The following is a 17030-nucleotide window of genomic DNA, read 5'->3' on the forward strand; positions in this document are numbered from 1 at the left end:
AATTCTGAAGCCGTGCTCACAGCCTCCGGGCTCCCTCAGTCCGCAGAGATGTGAAGTATGACTGCTCTCTCTCTCCTGAAGCTTAGGAAACTAGATGATGCAATAGAAGACTGCACGAGTGCAGTGAAGCTCGATGCCACTTATATAAAAGCCTACTTGAGAAGAGCTCAGTGGTGAGTGCCTCCGGCGGGCGAGGGGAAGAGGGAGTTGCCGCTGGCCTGCCAGGGGAATTGCACTGTGGCTGCTGAAGCAGACCCGGGGATGTTGTGAGGTCATTTGGTCCTTCCCCCTGCCTCTAGGTGGGATTGTTCCAGCTCTAGACTATCTTTATAGACCCCCAGCGGAGGAGATTGCACAAGCTCCCTCAGTCTCCCATGACTGTGTCTTACGCCCCTCACGGTCAGTAAGTTTCCTCTGATGCCTGACCCAAATTCCTTTTGTTAAAGTTTAAATCCGTTTCCTCTGGAGATTGTATTTTGTGTTGTACACTTTTGCTCTAACTTGGCACAGTGCTTGGCACACAGTAGGTGCTCACTCAATAAATGTTTTTGTGGGATGAGTGGATGGTGCTTGGAAGAGGAAGAAATAAAGTATCTCTTGGAGACAGTTGAGAGTTGTGCTTATCCTGTATGTTCTGGGTTAGGGAAGACCGTGTTTCAGTTGGAAGGGATTTAATCTTGCTCAGCCTCTCAGCAGTATCAGGAAGTCCCTTTTGAAGTAGCTCTGTGGGCCTTGGTGATTCATGAGCCAGGGTATGCCTACTTAGATCTAGTGTCCCGATTGGCCTTCAGAGTCAGCACACTCCCCAGCTTGTACATCCAGAGTTTTCTGCAGATAGGAACCTCAGTCAGGGCTAAGAGAGTCCTCCCCCCAAATCTATCTCTTTTTATTTCAGATTATTTCCCAGACAGAGAAGAACATTCTATCTTTAAAGTTCCAAAAGGAAGACCTATTTGTTGTATACTAATCCTCCAACACTCATCCTGTTTCTTGTCATAAAATGTCCAGTCAGAGAACTGATGTTACTGATGTCTGGCGAGCCCATCATTCCTTAAGCTCCTCTGTCTCATCAGTGGTGGCGGGTGTGGCCTGTCTCCCATTTAGTTGGCCCAGAATTATCCACATTTTTTAAAAGTAGGAAAATTACTACTGTGTGTGGTGTTTTTTTTTTTTTTTTTTTTTTAAGTGGAATTCTAAGTAGATGAGTAAGTCCATCAGAGACATCCACAGAATTGTATTATAGACTCTGTGAGACCAGCTGTCAGTCACCTCTTGTTTGCAAACCACTGGCAAACATGGAAGCTTTGGAAGACAACACATACCCTCCGACCCAGCTAAAGACTCATTTTAACAGATACAAAATGCTATATACAAGTTTACTGTGGTGTTATCTGTAATAGCCAACAAAGAGAATCCCCTAAGTGCCTGGTGGGGCAGAGGTGGCTAGGTACATGACACCATGTCAACTCAAGGGACACTCTAGTTTTAGAACAGGGAATGGGTGAGGAGAAAATTCTTGACTTTTTGGGAAGATAATGGGGTAGATAATTATACCTTTACATGTGTTCAATAAGGAAAAATCAATATGGCTTTAATCAGACAAATCCTTATCTTTATGGAAGAAACAATGTTCTCTGAGTGGGTCTCTCTTTGAGATCCCACCACAGGGGACAGCATGCACTTTTGGGCACAGTTGGGCACATCAATTGTTCTCCTCACATAGCTGGGATTGACACGAAGTAGTGATTAGTTCAGACCAAAGCCTCACCAGAGGCCTGACTCCTGCCTTAGTCTGCCTCAACTTACCCTTAAAGTTGGGGAGATGCCAGATCTTTGCTACATCTCCTGTCTTGGGCTGGAGTTTCCCATTTTCCCTGAAGCTGTGCTTCTCTACTTTTTCTTCAACCTAAAAATATACTAAGTAGGCATATACTTGACATACGGTGTTATATTGTTTCAGGTGTACAACAGAAAAAAATTTAAATGTAAATATCTCCTTGAATTTTATTTTTTTTAAAGATTTATTTTTATTTTTTTTTAAGATTTTATTTATTCATGAGAGACCCAGAGAGGGAGAGAGGCAGAGACACAGGAGGAGGGAGAAACAGGCTCCATGCTGGGAGCCTGATGTGGGACTCGATCCCGGGACTCCAGGATCGCACCCTGGGCCAAAGGCAGGCGCTAAACCGCTGAGCCACCCAGGGATCCCCTCTCCTTGAATTTTAAAAACATGTTAAGTAAAAATGAAAAATCACTATAATATAAGCTTGTTTAATACATTCCAAAAGGACATGGCAGGGTCATTAAGGCTGCTTATCTGATCATCCCACAGCTGGGGCCATCAACTTATATTATTTTTCATCCTGTATATTATAGCTTCATCTCTGAGCTCCTGGTAGCATTTGTGCAGTGTCTTCAGGGCACTGGTTTTTCTATTTTCTTTTCTTTTTTTTTTTTTTTCTCACTATTTTTTAACGAAAGTTGTAAATCATGGTGTTGCCAGAAAATCAGAGATGCTGAAGCAGTTGGGCTCCTGTCTTGCCAGCCATGTCAGTAGCACTGCCTTGCCCTGGCCTCTAAACCTGGTGGGGCTCTGATGTTTGTGTAGGTGGGTTGGTGTAGTGGCAGCACAGTACATTTGGTCTCTGTTGTGCAGTGGCTAGCTGCGCTGCACGGTCACTCCTGCTCCCCAGCTGATGTGGTCTGGCTCAGGAATTCTACCACAGTCTGTGTAAGAGGTAGGCCAGTCTTGGTGTCAGAGATCTTATCAGGATGTGAAAAATGCCACTTTGCTTCTGTGGAAGAGGTGGTCTTAAAAGGTCTGGCAGTCAGTCTGTCAGGCTAGATCCTTCTCCTCTTGGACCAGCCCTTTTCTTCTGCACTATTGAAATAGGAGCAAGTGTGTGTTTAGAGTCTCCTTTTCTCTCATTTACCTGCATCTCTCAGATTGATTAGACTCAGTAGGAACATTTGCCAGCAGCCATCACCTGGAACTTGTCCTTTTAGTGGCTCACTAATCCCACCTCTACTCTGGATTGGAGCTGGTCTTGCATGTTCTACGGCACTACAGGTTTCAGAGCTTTTCCATATCCATTGCTCTCACTTGATCTTTTTTTTTTTCTTTTCTTTTTTGCATTTCAGTCCCAAGTAATCGTTCAAGTAGGTGCCTTTTCAGATGCCTCTTGAGGGCTCTGTGAAATCAGAAGGAACCTTCTCCTGTTGGTTGCTTTCTGCCCAGAGTATCACTTTGCTGGTGGGTGCAAGTGGCATGAGATCTCTCTCTTTTTTACCTTGAGGAATTGGTAGTTAATTTTTTCTCACAGCTAGCTTAAGGACTCCTGTTTAATTAAACATTTCAACCAAAAGTGTGTCTCTTGCTTGAGCTGTGCCTCTTCTACCAGAGCAATACTGAAGGCCATTGCTATTCATGTTGCTGTCCTGCCTTGTATTTCCTTTTCAGTTACATGGACACAGAACAGTATGAAGAAGCAGTGCGGGACTATGAAAAAGTATATCAGACGGAGAAAACAAAAGGTAAAGTGGTTTGAGAGCATGTTTCTCAGGGAACTGTGAGGTCTTACTCTTAGGCCCTTAAAACTGGACACAGGAACGTTTGATTCGGGGATCAGAGATATACCTGGAGCTTATTTAACCACTGGCCAGGAAGAAGTGAACAGAGATGCCAAGTGCCAGGATAGGGCCCTTCTTTTCTGGCCATTAATCCTCTCTGTCACTTTCCCTTCCTTTTGTGTATAATTAGGCTGATGTGAGGAACTGAAATATGAGTAGGTTTTTTTGTTGTTTTGTTTTTTGTTGGGTTTTTTTGTTTTGTTTTGTTTTTGTTTTTTTTAGTTTTCAGAAGAAAACACCATAACACCATAAACGTGCCTGGTATGGTTAACAAGGTTTCTGATGGCAAGGCATCTGGGTTAGGGCCTGGTAAGGGAAACCAGAGTCAGATTTATCCATTGATTCTCGATGTCTCCTTCTAGAACACAAACAGCTCCTCAAAAATGCACAGCTGGAACTGAAGAAGAGTAAGAGGAAAGATTACTACAAAATTCTGGGAGTGGACAAGAATGCCTCTGAGGATGAAATCAAGAAAGCTTACCGAAAACGGGCCTTGATGCACCATCCAGGTAGATAGAGTGTGTGTGGTGAGCAGACTTGGGAAGAACAAACGGATCCGGCCCTGCCAAACTCAGGCTAGAATAAAAGTTTCTGGCTCTCTGGCTGGGAACGAGGTTTTGCTAACTTCCATACTCTCCAAACTCTGGAAGTGCCAGATTCTAAAATTGGACAAAATTGGAATGAGGTTTTGCTAACTTCCATACTCTCCAAACTCTGGAAATGCCAGATTCTAAAATTTTGTTTTCTTGGGACTCAGTTCTTCCCATACTCCTCCCCCTTTAGATCGGCACAGTGGAGCCAGTGCTGAAGTTCAGAAGGAAGAGGAGAAAAAGTTCAAGGAAGTTGGAGAAGCTTTTACCATCCTCTCTGATCCTAAGAAAAAGACTCGCTATGACAGTGGACAGGACCTAGATGAGGAAGGCATGAATATGGGCGGTGAGTTGGTTGGGGCAGTCTAGGATGAGCCTGACAGCTGTGGATTGTTACAGTTTTTCTAAAGACACTCCAGAGGGAAGTCTGTATAACAACCAGTGAGGCAGAGTGATGTGTAAAACCCACCCTGGATGAATACCTGTGATGTGTGAGGTACTGTGATGGGTGCTGGAGATAAAGGTAAGTCAACCAGGTCTCTGAGCTCTGAGAACCCAGTCTTGGGCTTTGCACCCAGACTCACAGGCCACTTCTGACCCCCGGATATGGAGTCCCAACCCAGGGTGCAGAGTGGATACTCAGGAGGTGAGCCCTAGGAAGGGAAGGGTTGGAAGTGCAGAAAGAATACCTTCAGGGAGCTGCAAGGGGCTGAGTATGAGAGGATAGAGGGTGCCTAAGGCAGGAGAAGGTGAGATATGAGGCAGAGTAGCCGGATAACTCCCTCTCCCCCACCAGAAGGCCTTAGCAGCTTGAATAGGGAATAGGAGCCTTTTCCTATGGACTGGAAGTTTCTGCCCACTGCAGGGCATATGCTGACTGAGATTTACGTTCGTCACCCATTCGTGGCAGGCTTCACAGAGTTCAGTTTCCCCCAAAGACTTAAAATGAAATAAAGCATAGCTAGCTGTCAGTGTTGCTGCTCGCCATGAGCTCCGTTGGAGATGAGGATAGGAACTATGCAGTGGTTCTCAGACCAGTCTCCAATGCCAGCCTTTCTCCTCCATTAAGAAAATCTATTGGAATTTAAAATAGGATTGATGATCCTAGATAGTCCTCCTCTCTCTGGTTCAGGGTGTGTGTGCACTTTAAAAACCTAGGTTTACCAGTAGTAAACATTGCTCTGCCCAGCAGTTGAGAGGAGAAATAAGCAGTCAAAAACTATTGAAGAGTTCTAAGTAGGGGAGCTCCGAACCAGAGTTTGGCTCCAGAAGTATATTTATGATGGCAGTGAAGAGGTGGTTTGGTGCAGTGAAGGGGGAGATGGAGGAAAGCACAAATGGGTAGGACAGGATTGGAGGCCACAATGGGAGGAGACGTGGCAGGAGATGGTTGCTGACATATTGGAAGAAGGGAAGGATGAAGCTGAGTGGCTTTGGGTGGCTGACTTGATGGAGCTGGTCACTGAACTAGGAGACCCAAGATGAGCAGATACACAGGCAAGGAAGAATTTAATTTTGGATACAATGTGCCTGTTGCACCAACTGGTGGAGATAAATCCTCTGTGGCTTAGGAAGTCAGGTGGAGGTGGGGACAGCAGACCTGCTGTGGCCTTATCACTAGGCCACAGCACTGGAGACCGGCCAGAGCTGGAATGTTTGCTTCTGCTGCATTCACTGGCCACATGATCTTGAGCAAGTTACTTAAGTTCCTTTGTCTGGTTTTATTGAGTATAATTGGGGATGATGTAAGGTATGCAGAGTACCCACCATGATTGGCACCTGGTAGGTGCTTAATAAACCATGGCTTTTTTTTTTTTTTTTCCTGTCATACTGTCTAGACATTGCATGGAATCAAATGAATACTGTAAACCTTAGATCTTATTCCTATATTTAGTGTTAGTATTCCTATATTTAGTTTAGTATCTAGATTTTCACCCTTTCAGTAGCAGCCCCAGCATTATAGACAGACAGAATGGGGTGTCTCATGTCAATAAGTGCAAATGCCATCGCAGTTGTGATGAAGGTCCAGCAGAGGAGGTTGAAGCAAAGAAAGCTTTCATTCCGGCCCGAGCTGGGAAGGAGGGAATGTGTCCTACAAGTGGGGTCGAGCAGCGTTAGGTATGGAACGTGGGGGCAGATATGCCCACCCACAGTCAGGTTTTGGAAAAGGATGCACATCATAAGTTCCTCTTCAGACATGTCTAACTTTTTCCAACTTTCCCTGTCTTTTGCTCTGCTCCATAGATTTTGACGCAAACAATATCTTCAAGGCATTCTTTGGCGGTCCTGGGGGCTTCAGTTTTGAAGGTGGGTATGCCTCCCACTCTCGGGAGTTCCCCAGATCACAGGCCCATAATGTGACTCCCCCCTCAGGTATAGTAGCTCTTTGAAAGTCAGCGAGGCCCATCTAGCAGGGTACCGATCCACTCAGGTGCTGTTGAGCGTGGAGGCAGGGAGGCTCCTGGGCACACCATACCTTGGGACTGTTAGTGCCACACCTCTGCATGGCCGGGAAGGCATCTCAAAGCTGTCGAGTGCCAGGGCTTCTCTGCAAGAGTGAATGTTAGAAGCTACACACGAGCTGTGCTCATATGTTCCCGACACCCCAGAGCCTAGGCTGGCAGTTTTTCTGTTGGAGTTCGAAGCAGCCCTTGAAAACGAGCAAAGTGATCTTTCCACGCAGAGCCAACTAACAAGCCCTTCTTTTGCCTTACAGCATCTGGTCCAGGGAATTTCTTTTTTCAATTTGGCTAATGAAAGGAAACCATCCGGAACCCAGAAAGTGCAGACTTGCTCAATGTAACCTTGAACGTGGGCACAGCTCACCTCCTCCCTTCATCTCGTCTCCCCGTCCTTAGAGCAGTTGCGTTTTCTTAGTTGGATACCCCTGTGTCTGTGTGAGTGGGGGGAAGGAAGGGAGCCAGCGCGGAAGACTGCGGGGAGGGGAGAGGGGTGGGGGGTGGACAGGGAGGCAGCTTGTGAATTTTTGTTTTACTGTTTAACTTTATTAAAAAAGAAAAAAAATTAAGAGAATAAAATGTTTTGACCCTTTCTGGCACTTTGCTCTGGCAGCTGCTTTGTGTCACTCCAGAGTTGGTAGGCCAGAGCTGAGCCCCCAGCACGGAGTTGGTACGGACATGGATTGTAGGCTCTGCATCTGGCCCATGAGGGGTGTGGGCACCTGGGGCATGATGGCTGGGGGATGCTGGCCACCTCTCCCAAGCCTATTCAGCCTGAGTGCTGAGCAGACCTGAGAATGCTCAGTCATAGGTTATCTGATGGTAGGGGCCAGCACCGCCCACCAGAAGCTACGTGTGTCCAAAGCACACCTGGAGCGTGGCTGGGTATGCTCAGGCTGAGCTGACCCAGACTGAGGACGTTTACACAGGCCCTCGTGGTCCTGTTGGCAGTGCAGGCTAAGGGACATGGGGACGGAGACAAAATCCTGCCTCCCTGACCCTTTCAAGGTGGGACAACACAGCTCCTGGGCGCAGGGGTCCAGGCACAGACCTGAAGCTCACATGGTTGCATTCTTAGGAGATACCCTTCACCTTATCCACTGCTGTCCCTTCTGTGTGGGAGATGAGGAAGCAGTGACTAGTGTCCTGCTGTTCAAGTCAAGTGTAGTGGTCGTGGCAAGTGATCTTTTTGGCAGAGAGATTTGAGACTTAGACTGACGCTCAGAATTTTAGCACTTCAGTAGCAGAGATGGCTGGGAAAGGACTATGGACCAAATAGGTAACTTATGCTTCTCTTCCTTCTGACCCCCCCAACCCCAACCCCATTCTTTCCAGTCTTCCTCCACCAGCACCAAGGCCACGGCGATAGGATGACTGAGTTAGGCCTGAGAAGCTCCCCCATTGGCCTGTACGACACTCCTGAGGATGGCCTTCCCTAGAGAACTGGTGGAAACTCAGACCAGCACCGTGGGTCTAGCTGAGCAGTCCCTCTGATTGTTTGGGGCTGGCACACCTGTGGGTCTCTTGCCTCAGTTAATGGGGGACGACAGGCTCTGCTCCACGTCCCTCAGACCCAGACACCCCCCACTTTGTGTGCATCTAAGATCAGCCGCTCTCCTTTCTGCCGCCTCATGAAAGCCAACACTGTTCAGCTGCCCAAGCTCACCACAGCTGTGCCCAGCCAGCAGAGGGGAGACAGGACCGATGGCCCCAAGTTGCGGGACAAAGCCAGTCCTGATACACCAGCCCTGGCCCCAGGGAAGACTGAGCTGGGCACAGAAGGGTGAGAGAGACTGCACACGGCCAGGATTAACACGGTTTATTTCACGGTCAGTCTTACAAGTCACTGAGGTTGGGCAAAGCCAGGATAGTAACTTAAATCTCAAGCACTTTCGTCCAGTGACAACCCGATTAGCAAGGCCCTGTTACTGAGCAGGGGGCAGTGGAAGGCACCCCAGAAACCACAGCACATGTACCAATGTTAAAAACCCCTTCCCAGAGGCACTAGCTGGGGCGTGGTCCTCACCAGCCAGAGGGCCACTCTGTTGGCGCTTGGTCCCCACCCACTGGCCCCCTGTGGAGGAGGCAAGCTGGACCCGGCAGACGGCAAGATGGGAGCTTCCCCACCAAGGTACTTGCTCTGGCCTCCATCTTCCCATCCCGATGACACAGCCACACCACTGCACAGGATGGCCAGCCTGTCCCCTGCCTGGGGCGAGACCAATAGCCAACTGGGATGTGGCTGTTGCTTATTCTTCTCTTTTCTTCCCTACTTGTCAAACTATTCCCTAGTTATAGTGTGGAGGAGGAGGGGACAGGCACTTAGGACTGAAGGTGGGATGAACCCCCCCACCTCTCTTTTCTACCCTGGTAAGAAGCCCCAGCCTACCATGGGGCTGTAATGATTAAGATCCAGGGTCAAAGCCCAGGGATCCCTCCCACCCTCTCCAGTTCCCATGGACGCAGTGACCACCCTGTGGGGACATGCAGCTCTGGGGCATCTCTCTGCGCTAGCCAGCTTGGGGCAGGGGCACCTGGGACAGGCAGCAGGGCTTGAGGTTGTGGCTGCGGCTCCAGGCCCAGGCTAGCTCAGCCTTGTCAGCTTCGCTCTGGGTTCCTGAATGGCGCTCCCCCACACCCCTCTAATGTTGAAAGCTTGGGTGTTAAGAGGGGACAAGGGTGGGCAGGAGAAGCTACAAGTTTTTAAAAAGTTACGGAACGGTTAACTTTGAGTAAAAAAAAAAAAAAAAAATTTCCTAAAGATCAAGCAGAAGGCATGCTTCCCTCTCCCCCCACTTCTCTTCTAGACCGGGGGGCTGACAGCGGTGAGAACACTCAGATGATGGTGCAGGACTGCAAGGCGCCTCCCTTGCGGCTGCCGTGCGTGGGCACAGGTTTGCCCTTCCCGTAGTACCCCGTGAAGATGGCCCTGACCTCTAGCTTCTTGGCCAGGCTCAGCAGCCAGCGCCCATTGCCCAAGGAGTAGAGTTTGCCCCGGTTTAGCTCACCCACCTCCTCACCTCGGCTGCCCCCCTTCTCCTGCCGCACAATCTCCAGGAGGTCAATGCCCGTCTGCACGGGCTCCACGTCACCCGCACAGCCGAGGGTGATGTGAGCCCGGCTTCCCCGGGGCAGGCTGTCGGAAGGGGACAGCTTGTCCACGTCATTTGGCCACAATGGCAGCTCCTGCTCGCTCAGCTCCACCCGGGCTCCAGCAGTCTTGGGCGTCACAAAGAGGGCAGTGATGGTCAGTGTGAAGGCCTTGCAGTAAGACTTCTTCACCACCTGCAGGGACAGAATGACAGCCCTAAGCTAGAGGTGGTAGCCCCTGGAGCAGACAGTTGACCAAGAGTGGGCTTAGCAGAGGTGGACACCACTGAGTAGAATACTCGGGTAAAAGCTGCGCACAGCCTGTGTTGTGAGAGGACATCTTTCTGCTGCCCCCATCAGGCTGATGTGAGAAAGTGGAGGTGCCAATGGTGCTGGACACCGGGAGCTGAAAGCCAGGCTTCCTGAACTCATCCTGGCTCCCCACCTACTAGCTGCAGGGCTTCGAGCAAGCCACTTAACCTCTCTGCATTGGCTCATTACACAGGGGTGATACTAGAACCTACCCCAGTGTCTGGATGAAATGAGTGTCTGGGTGAAGATTCTAGAACAGTGACAGGCATGTGACAAGTGCTACTGTCATTACTACTCAGCTCAGCCTGGTAAAAGCCACCATAGAGCCCAGGCAATATCCCAGACGACAAGCTGAGGTCAGAAATAAGTGCCTCTGATCAAAATCCACCTTGTACACCTTGGTTTACATCAGCTCACACTAATCAGATCCGATTAAATCTGATTTTCTGAGAAAGACCATCTCTCCCAACCAACCATAAAAGTGTCTCTATTTTTGCTCACAATCCCTTGTGCCGGGTGCCTAACAGGTGCTTAAAAAGTACTGCTGGGCACACGGATGGTTGAGATGGTAGCAGCCAGTGTTACATAGTCCCTCATGCAGCTACGCTAGGTGCCATGAATACTACAGTAAAGACAAACTAAAAAATGCAAGTGGGGGAAACCAATGAACAATCAATAAAACGGCCCTGCATTAACCTAGCAGACAAGTGGGGGAGACAGGTGGAGAGCTGGAGGAAGGCCTGGCTGAGAAGGCCACACCCCGGAAAGCTGGAGACCAGTGCGCACCCAGGCCACATGCCTGCTGCTTAAGGAGCATGCATCAGAGGCGGCAGACAGGAGAGAACGGCTGAGTGGGAGGGAAAAGCGTGGCATCCCAAAGCCAAGAAGCCTCACTATCCCTCAATGCGCCCTACTCCAAGGCAAGGCCAGGCCTGGGACCCGGGGACAGGGACCTCAGAGCACCAGGTTCCCAGGGAAACTCAACACAGGCTTGGAGAGGCCAGAGCAGGAGCCTGCTGCCCGCCCTCCGTCTGCGGATGTGAAAGGCACTGGTGGGCAGGCCTTGGGGGCGAATGCACAGTACTGGGGGCGGTGGCGGGTAGAAAGGGCAGCTGACCATCTGCGCAGCAGAGCCTATGGAGGGGCGAGCTGGAGCAGGAGGTGCCATTTTTTCTTGGGAGGCTGTCTTGTGTCTGGGCCCTGCCTTGAGCCAGCCCCCATCTCCAGAAGACCCTGCCCTTGCCCCACCTCAGCCAGGAGTCCCCAGGGAGCACTCACATCCTGCTGGGCATACTCGTCTGCCCCGGCAGCCTTCCCGTAGTCACAGAACTTGGTTGTGCAGTGCAGCACGCCTGGGGGTCTCTTCCCAAAGTAGGTGACCAGCTCAATCTTCTCTCTGGGCTCATCCCCAGAGACAACTGCAGGGGGAGAGAGTGGGGCCGTCAGGGCAGGAGAGCAGGGGCTACCAGCCCAATACCACTCACCAAGACAACGGGGACTCCAAGGAAAAAAAAACTGGACATCAAGCCTGAGTTCTCCAGCAATCCACCATAATTCACTCCTTCATTAGGTGGTCAAACCAACAGCCACATCAGAGTTACGAAAAGGCCTCTCAATTCCCTGGTTTCACGACTTGTAGATTTTTACACCTCTTTTCCGGACTTGAGAACTAAGGTGCTCGTAACCCAGAGAATAGGCAGCTCAGGCCAAGGGAATTTTGGCTTTATTAGCTACATATTTAGAAGAGGGAAGCGAGTCATGAAAAATGGGGTAGAAAGGCCTAAGGCTGTTGGAGCCATCGTGGTAGGATGGAAGAAGTCAGGAAGTGACATTCCAGCCCACTTACAAGTCCTTTGGCCTGGGGCAGGTGACCGACACTTATCTGTCAATCAAGTACCATTAGGGTGACCACACACCCATGTTCCCAGGGTCCCCGGGGGAACCTAGGAGTGCCCCCTTTCACTCGGGCCTAACAGGACGAGAAGTTACCCAGTCACTGTGACACGTACCTTTCAAGCCTGTCTGATGGGCTGAGAGCCTACCAAGGGCCCAGAGTAGGAAGGGTCTTGGAATATAACGAGAGGATACTTGGCGAGACCTGAAGTATCCATGACTTCAACTGCCTGGCTCCAGGCCTGTGGCCAGTTTGAGCCACTAGATCTGTCCTCTTTACTCTCAGAGTTGAGTCCCTAGGAGGATGTCACTCACCCTCCAGGCGGAGGGAGAGTCTGCTCTGAGAGCACGCCCATTACATTTCTCCTGTTGTGTCCTAGGCAGGAAAGGGTTGCAATTTTTAATGGTAAAGGCAGCTTCAAAAGGCAGTCACCCCACAAGGCAGAGCCACCAACTCTAACCCGGAGCCCTACGGGGTGCTTTTCTGCCAAGAAATTCCAGGTACAGGGCTCACGCCTGGACAATGTCACTGCAGGAGTCACAGCTCCCTGGTTCCCAGCGTTCCAGCTTTAGTGGCCAACAAGAGTTCTCTGAGCACATATCCAGGCACAAATTTTGCCCCTGAGCCACACAGGAATACGGGTGGGGATACTGCAAGTAGGAGGATAATCTAAAATTTGTTAAAGGATGGGATCCCTGGGTGGCGCAGCGGTTTGGCGCCTGCCTTTGGCCCAGGGCGGGATCCTGGAGACCCGGGATCGAATCCCACGTCGGGCTCCCGGTGCATGGAGCCTGTTTCTCCCTCTGCCTGTGTCTCTGCCTCTCTCTCTCTCTCTCTCTGTGACTATCATAAATAAATTTAAAAAAAAATTTAAAAAAAAATTTGTTAAAGGAATAGATGGAGGGGTCCCTGGGTGGCGCAGCGGTTTGGCGCCTGCCTTTGGCCCAGGGCACGATCCTGGAGACCTGGGATCGAATCCCACGTCGGGCTCCCGGTGCATGGAGCCTGCTTCTCCCTCTACCTATGTCTCTGCCTCTCTCTCTCTCTCTCTCTGTGTGACTATCATGAATAAATAAAAAAAAAATAAAAAAAGAAAAGGAATAGATGGATTAGTGGATGACATACCCCTAAGAGGCCACTATAGGACAGTAAAGGCCACCAAACCCTATCCCAAACCTACCCTATTCACTGGCTCAAACTGCCCTTGTCAGGAGAGGTCCAACCCAATTTGGGGAGGGCCCTGCTAGAGTTGACAGCGTCCAGGGCTCTCGCTGTGGCCCTGGGCAGATCCCATACCCCTTCTCAGTGTTTTCCCATCTGAAAATGAGGGGCCTGGACCAGGTGGGAAGCTGTTCTCTGGAGCTGTAGGAGGCCACAGGAGGTGCACTGGCAGTCTGAGACCTGGGACCCATACCCAGGGAAGTCCCAATACTCCTAGCTCTGACTATTTTGCAGCTTAAGATTCTGTGGAATTTTTTTAAGTTATTTTAATTAATTTATTTATTTAAGAGAGCGAGGTAGGGAATGGTGGAGGGAGAGGAGAGAGAATCTTAAGCATGCTCCACGCCCAACACGGAGCCCCACGCAGAGGTCCATCTCACCATCCCAAGATCATGACCTGAGCCAAAGCCAAGAGTTGGATTAAGCCACCCAGATGCCCATTAAGTTTATTTTTTTATTTTTATTTTTATTTATTTTTTTTAACTTTAATTTATTTATGATAGTCACAGAGAGAGAGAGAGAGAGAGAGAGAGAGAGGCAGAGACACAGGCAGAGGGAGAAGCAGGCTCCATGCACCGGGAGCCCGATGTGGGATTCGATCCTGGGTCTCCAGGATCGCGCCCTGGGCCAAAGGCAGGCGCCAAACCGCTGCGCCACCCAGGGATCCCTAAGTTTATTTTTTTAAACTAATCTTTATACCTGACATGGGGCTGGAACTGACAACCCCAAGATCAGGCTCTACCCACTAGGCCGGCTGGGTGCCCCTCTGGAATACTTCATTTCAGAAAGATGGCTCTGGGCTAAACACAAGCTAGACACACGGCACCAGGTTCTTCCTCTCAGGTTGTATGAAACATGGACACGCTTCCTGTGATGCCAGGAATGTGTTTTCCCCCCTGACCCCAGAGACAGTGCTCTCCATCCAGCGGGGAGGGCGGCGCGGAGGAGGGGGGCCCTGGGAAGCAGCTCTCCCCACGTCCCCCTGCGCCTCCACCTCCACCGTGAGGCAGCTCTGCCTCGCCCCAGGTGGGCCTCCACCTGCCGGCCACGCTGTGAGAACGGCCAGTCCCGGGCGCACAGACGAGGGGGGCTTAGGGATGAGGCCGACCCTCTGCGCCCTCCCCGGGCCCCGGCCCCACCACCTACAGTGTCGCAGCTCCTTCTTGAAGGCCTTGTGATTCCCCAGCTCCTCCAGGAAGGCCTGGCCGGCTTTGCGGAGGCTCTCGGAACTCTTCTTGGTCAGGAACCAGCCGAAGTAGAGCGGCAGGAAGTCCTTCTCCAGCCCCGGCTTCAGCTTCTTGAGCTCGTCGGCCGACAGCTGCCACTGGTTCTTCTCCTTGAGCTGGGCGCAGTCCAGCCGCCACGCCGTCTTGGGCTCCACCAGCACCACCTGGTACTGGTACTGGTCGGCCAGCTCGAAGAGCTGCTCCAGCCGCTCCCGCTCGTGGTTGGTGTCATCCAGCACCAGGACCCGCACGTCCCGGCGGCAGTAGGCGGCCAGGTCCTCGTCCAGCCGCTTGTACTCCTCAGAGAAGTCTCCTCGCGCGCCGGGGGTGATCTTGTAGGCGTCGGCGGACACCATCTTGGTGCCATCTCGGTACCTGTCCACGATGACGCGGGCCAGGGTGGACTTGCCGCTCCCCGGCAGGCCGCGCAAGATGAAGAGCGTCTTGCACTCTTGCAGCGTGGCCACCGTCTCCTCGTCCTGCAGGAAAGGAAACTGCAGCTCTGGCTTGTCCTTGGCCCCCGAGGATGACATTTTGCGGAAGAAGATCTTGGGCAGGAACGCGTGGCTCTTTCGGGAGAAGCTTCTGTTCTGTGTGAGGAGGGAATGGGCAGGTGTCAGCCAGCTCACTCGAGGCCACCCCACCGGTGTTGCCCCCTTGACTCCGGCCTCCCAGCCCTGAGTTATAGGTGCCCCCGGAGCTGTGGGCGCCTTCCCAAGCCGAGGAGCCGACCCTCTCCTCTGTCCTGTGTGGCCGCCAGCTGCTCCTGGTCGCAGAGGAGGGAGGGGAGACCTCCTCGGAGCCTTCCTAAACTCTGAACTGCCCCTGCTCAGAGCTGTAGCTTCAAGGGTCCCCCACTGCTGCCACCTCTCAAGGGAAAGTGCGCTGCAAGCGCATGCCTGTGGTTCTGGGAGCGGACCCTAACTTTATATTCTTGGCACCTATTAAGGATGACCTCTTTGGAGGTGGGGCTGCTACGTCTGGGCAAAGCCACAGCTGCCTGGGCTCTGGGTGTGCAGAGGACGGTGGGGGTGGAGGAGGGTTACCCAAAGACTGCCTCCCCTCCCCCAACAGGGGCAGGGACAGATAATACTCTCTTGTCTGGGATGGGGGGGGACAATGGTCCCACAGAAGGGCTGGTGGGGGGCAGGGCGGGAGAGCGCCGGACAAAGGGCCTCATTCACCACGCCTGCCACCTCCTCCTCCGCCCCCGGCCCCCCACAAAGTCGTGGTCTTTGTGCCTGCCCCAGGCCCGGGCGGCCCAGGGCACCTGCGTCCCGCTCCGCCCCACCGCTTTGCTGTGCGTCCGCGGCACCTCTCGGAGCCACGTGCTCTCCCGCCCTAGGTGACGACACCTGTTGCGGGAAGCGCCGCGCTGGCTTTTCTCCGACGGGGCCCCGGCGCGGGAGGCGGCGAGGGGTGCCCGCCCCACCCCCCCCCCCGCCCCCCCCGCCCCGGACCCGGCGGGCCGAGCTCCCGGGCGCCCGGCCCTGCCCTCCTCCGGCGGCCGTGCCCGCTCCCCGCTCCGCCCGGGCCTCCCCTACCTCAGGCGGCACCCGACGCCCCGAGAGCCAGAGCTCAGCTCCGGAACCTCGGGTCCTCATTTGCATATGCCACTTCCTCCCGAAAATCCCCCCGAACTCCCGTCTTCCGTGGGGGTGCTTCCCCGGCCCGCCGCCCTGCGCCCGCTCACCCCGCTCACCCCGCTCACCATGATGAGGGGGCGCCGCCGCGGCCTCCTCGGCAGCCACTAGCTCTCCGGGGCCGCCCGCCTGCGCGGAGGGACACGGAGCCCAGCGGTGGCGCGACCCCCCGCGGGGCCGCCTTACATAGCCCGGGGCGGGGGCGGGGCGCGCGGCGGGGCGGGGGCGGGGCGGGCGCGGGCCCCTCCGCGCAGGCGCGGCGAATCGAAACCCGAAACTGACCCGGCGCGCGGGGCGCGGGGCGCGGGGCGCGGGGCGCGGGGCGCGGGGCGCGTCCCGCCCGGGCCGCAAGCGAGCCCCGCAGAGTTCCCCGGGAACCCTAGACAAGACCGGGGCGGCCCCATTTCTCCCGCCCCGCGTCGGAGCTGGGATGGGGCCAGGGAGGCGGGGTCATGCAAGGTCAGCTCCTGTCTTTATTTAAAATTTTGATATTCATCATGGGGTTTTTTGCGTGGTGTCTTTAACAAAATTACGTTAAAAGCACGTTATATGTTGTTTACTGAGTTTCTTGGTGCCCCGTGAAACGGTGCATCTGACATGCCTCACTCGCCTGTTAGTGGGAGCCCGGTACGAACTTCAGTCCTAACCCTTCCTTCCAGGGACTGAAGATGGAGTAGCCGGGATGGACAGATGAATAATGTAGTAAAATCCTAGCTCATCCTCTGCGGCACCTGTTGAGCCACCACCTCCTCTGCGAAGCCACCGAAAGGTCGGTTGGATTTTGGAGAGCGTCCCGCATACCAAGCGCTGTGCTAAGCCCTCTTAGGAGCCTCCCACCAACCCCGGAGGTAGATACCCATTCTGCAGAGGACGAAACCCACTTGCTTACGGAGCCCATTTACTTGACTGTACCGCCCGAGGTGCCGCAGGAAGGGTCTAGCCGCCACTCCCACTGCGGACGCTCC

The 17030-nt window shown here is 52.8% G+C and overlaps 2 protein-coding genes across 8 annotated transcripts in view; one reads left to right on the plus strand and one right to left on the minus strand.

Annotated features, from left to right (window-relative positions):
• The window catches only part of DNAJC7 (DnaJ heat shock protein family (Hsp40) member C7), a 29770-nt gene extending 22517 nt beyond the window's left edge, over nt 1-7253 (plus strand). For all 4 annotated transcript variants that reach the window (XM_038547327.1, XM_038547328.1, XM_038547329.1 and 1 more), the window contains exons 9-14: nt 82-173; nt 3461-3534; nt 3993-4139; nt 4414-4566; nt 6465-6527; nt 6937-7253. In XM_038547327.1, the coding sequence (XP_038403255.1) occupies nt 82-173; nt 3461-3534; nt 3993-4139; nt 4414-4566; nt 6465-6527; nt 6937-6974 (567 nt within the window). In that variant the 3' untranslated portion in view covers nt 6975-7253. The remainder of the gene's footprint in view (nt 1-81; nt 174-3460; nt 3535-3992; nt 4140-4413; nt 4567-6464; nt 6528-6936) is intronic.
• Nucleotides 7254-8483: 1230 nt separating this feature from the next.
• Nucleotides 8484-16269, minus strand: CNP (2',3'-cyclic nucleotide 3' phosphodiesterase). 4 transcript variants are annotated; one of them, XM_038547334.1, is made up of 4 exons: nt 16134-16269; nt 14343-15012; nt 11360-11499; nt 8484-9964 (listed from the first exon to the last, which is right to left on the minus strand). In XM_038547334.1, exons 1-4 carry the CDS (start codon nt 16134-16136, stop codon nt 9515-9517), a joined length of 1263 nt encoding a protein of 420 aa, XP_038403262.1. In that variant the 5' UTR covers nt 16137-16269; the 3' UTR covers nt 8484-9514. The 4 variants fall into 4 exon arrangements, with proteins under 4 accessions (XP_038403262.1, XP_038403261.1, XP_038403260.1 ...); XM_038547333.1 differs by having other exon boundaries at nt 16125-16236; XM_038547332.1 differs by having other exon boundaries at nt 16116-16139.
• Nucleotides 16270-17030: the final 761 nt, after the last annotated feature.

Source organism: Canis lupus, chromosome 9, assembly GCF_011100685.1.
Source record: "Canis lupus familiaris isolate Mischka breed German Shepherd chromosome 9, alternate assembly UU_Cfam_GSD_1.0, whole genome shotgun sequence".
Taxonomy (NCBI): domain Eukaryota; kingdom Metazoa; phylum Chordata; class Mammalia; order Carnivora; family Canidae; genus Canis; species Canis lupus.

What these genes read in the sequence shown, in the direction of transcription:
- CNP (XM_038547331.1), bottom strand. Translation starts at nt 16,032, where the DNA reads ATGCAAATGAGGACCCGAGGTTCCGGAGCTGAGCTCTGGCTCTCGGGG. An exon ending in GGCGTCGGGTGCCGCCTGAG is followed by an intron (nt 15,013 to 15,966) that starts GTAGGGGAGGCC and finishes CTCCTCACACAG; the next exon opens with AACAGAAGCTTCTCCCGAAA. An exon ending in CAAGAAGGAGCTGCGACACT is followed by an intron (nt 11,500 to 14,342) that starts GTAGGTGGTGGG and finishes CTCCCCCTGCAG; the next exon opens with TTGTCTCTGGGGATGAGCCC.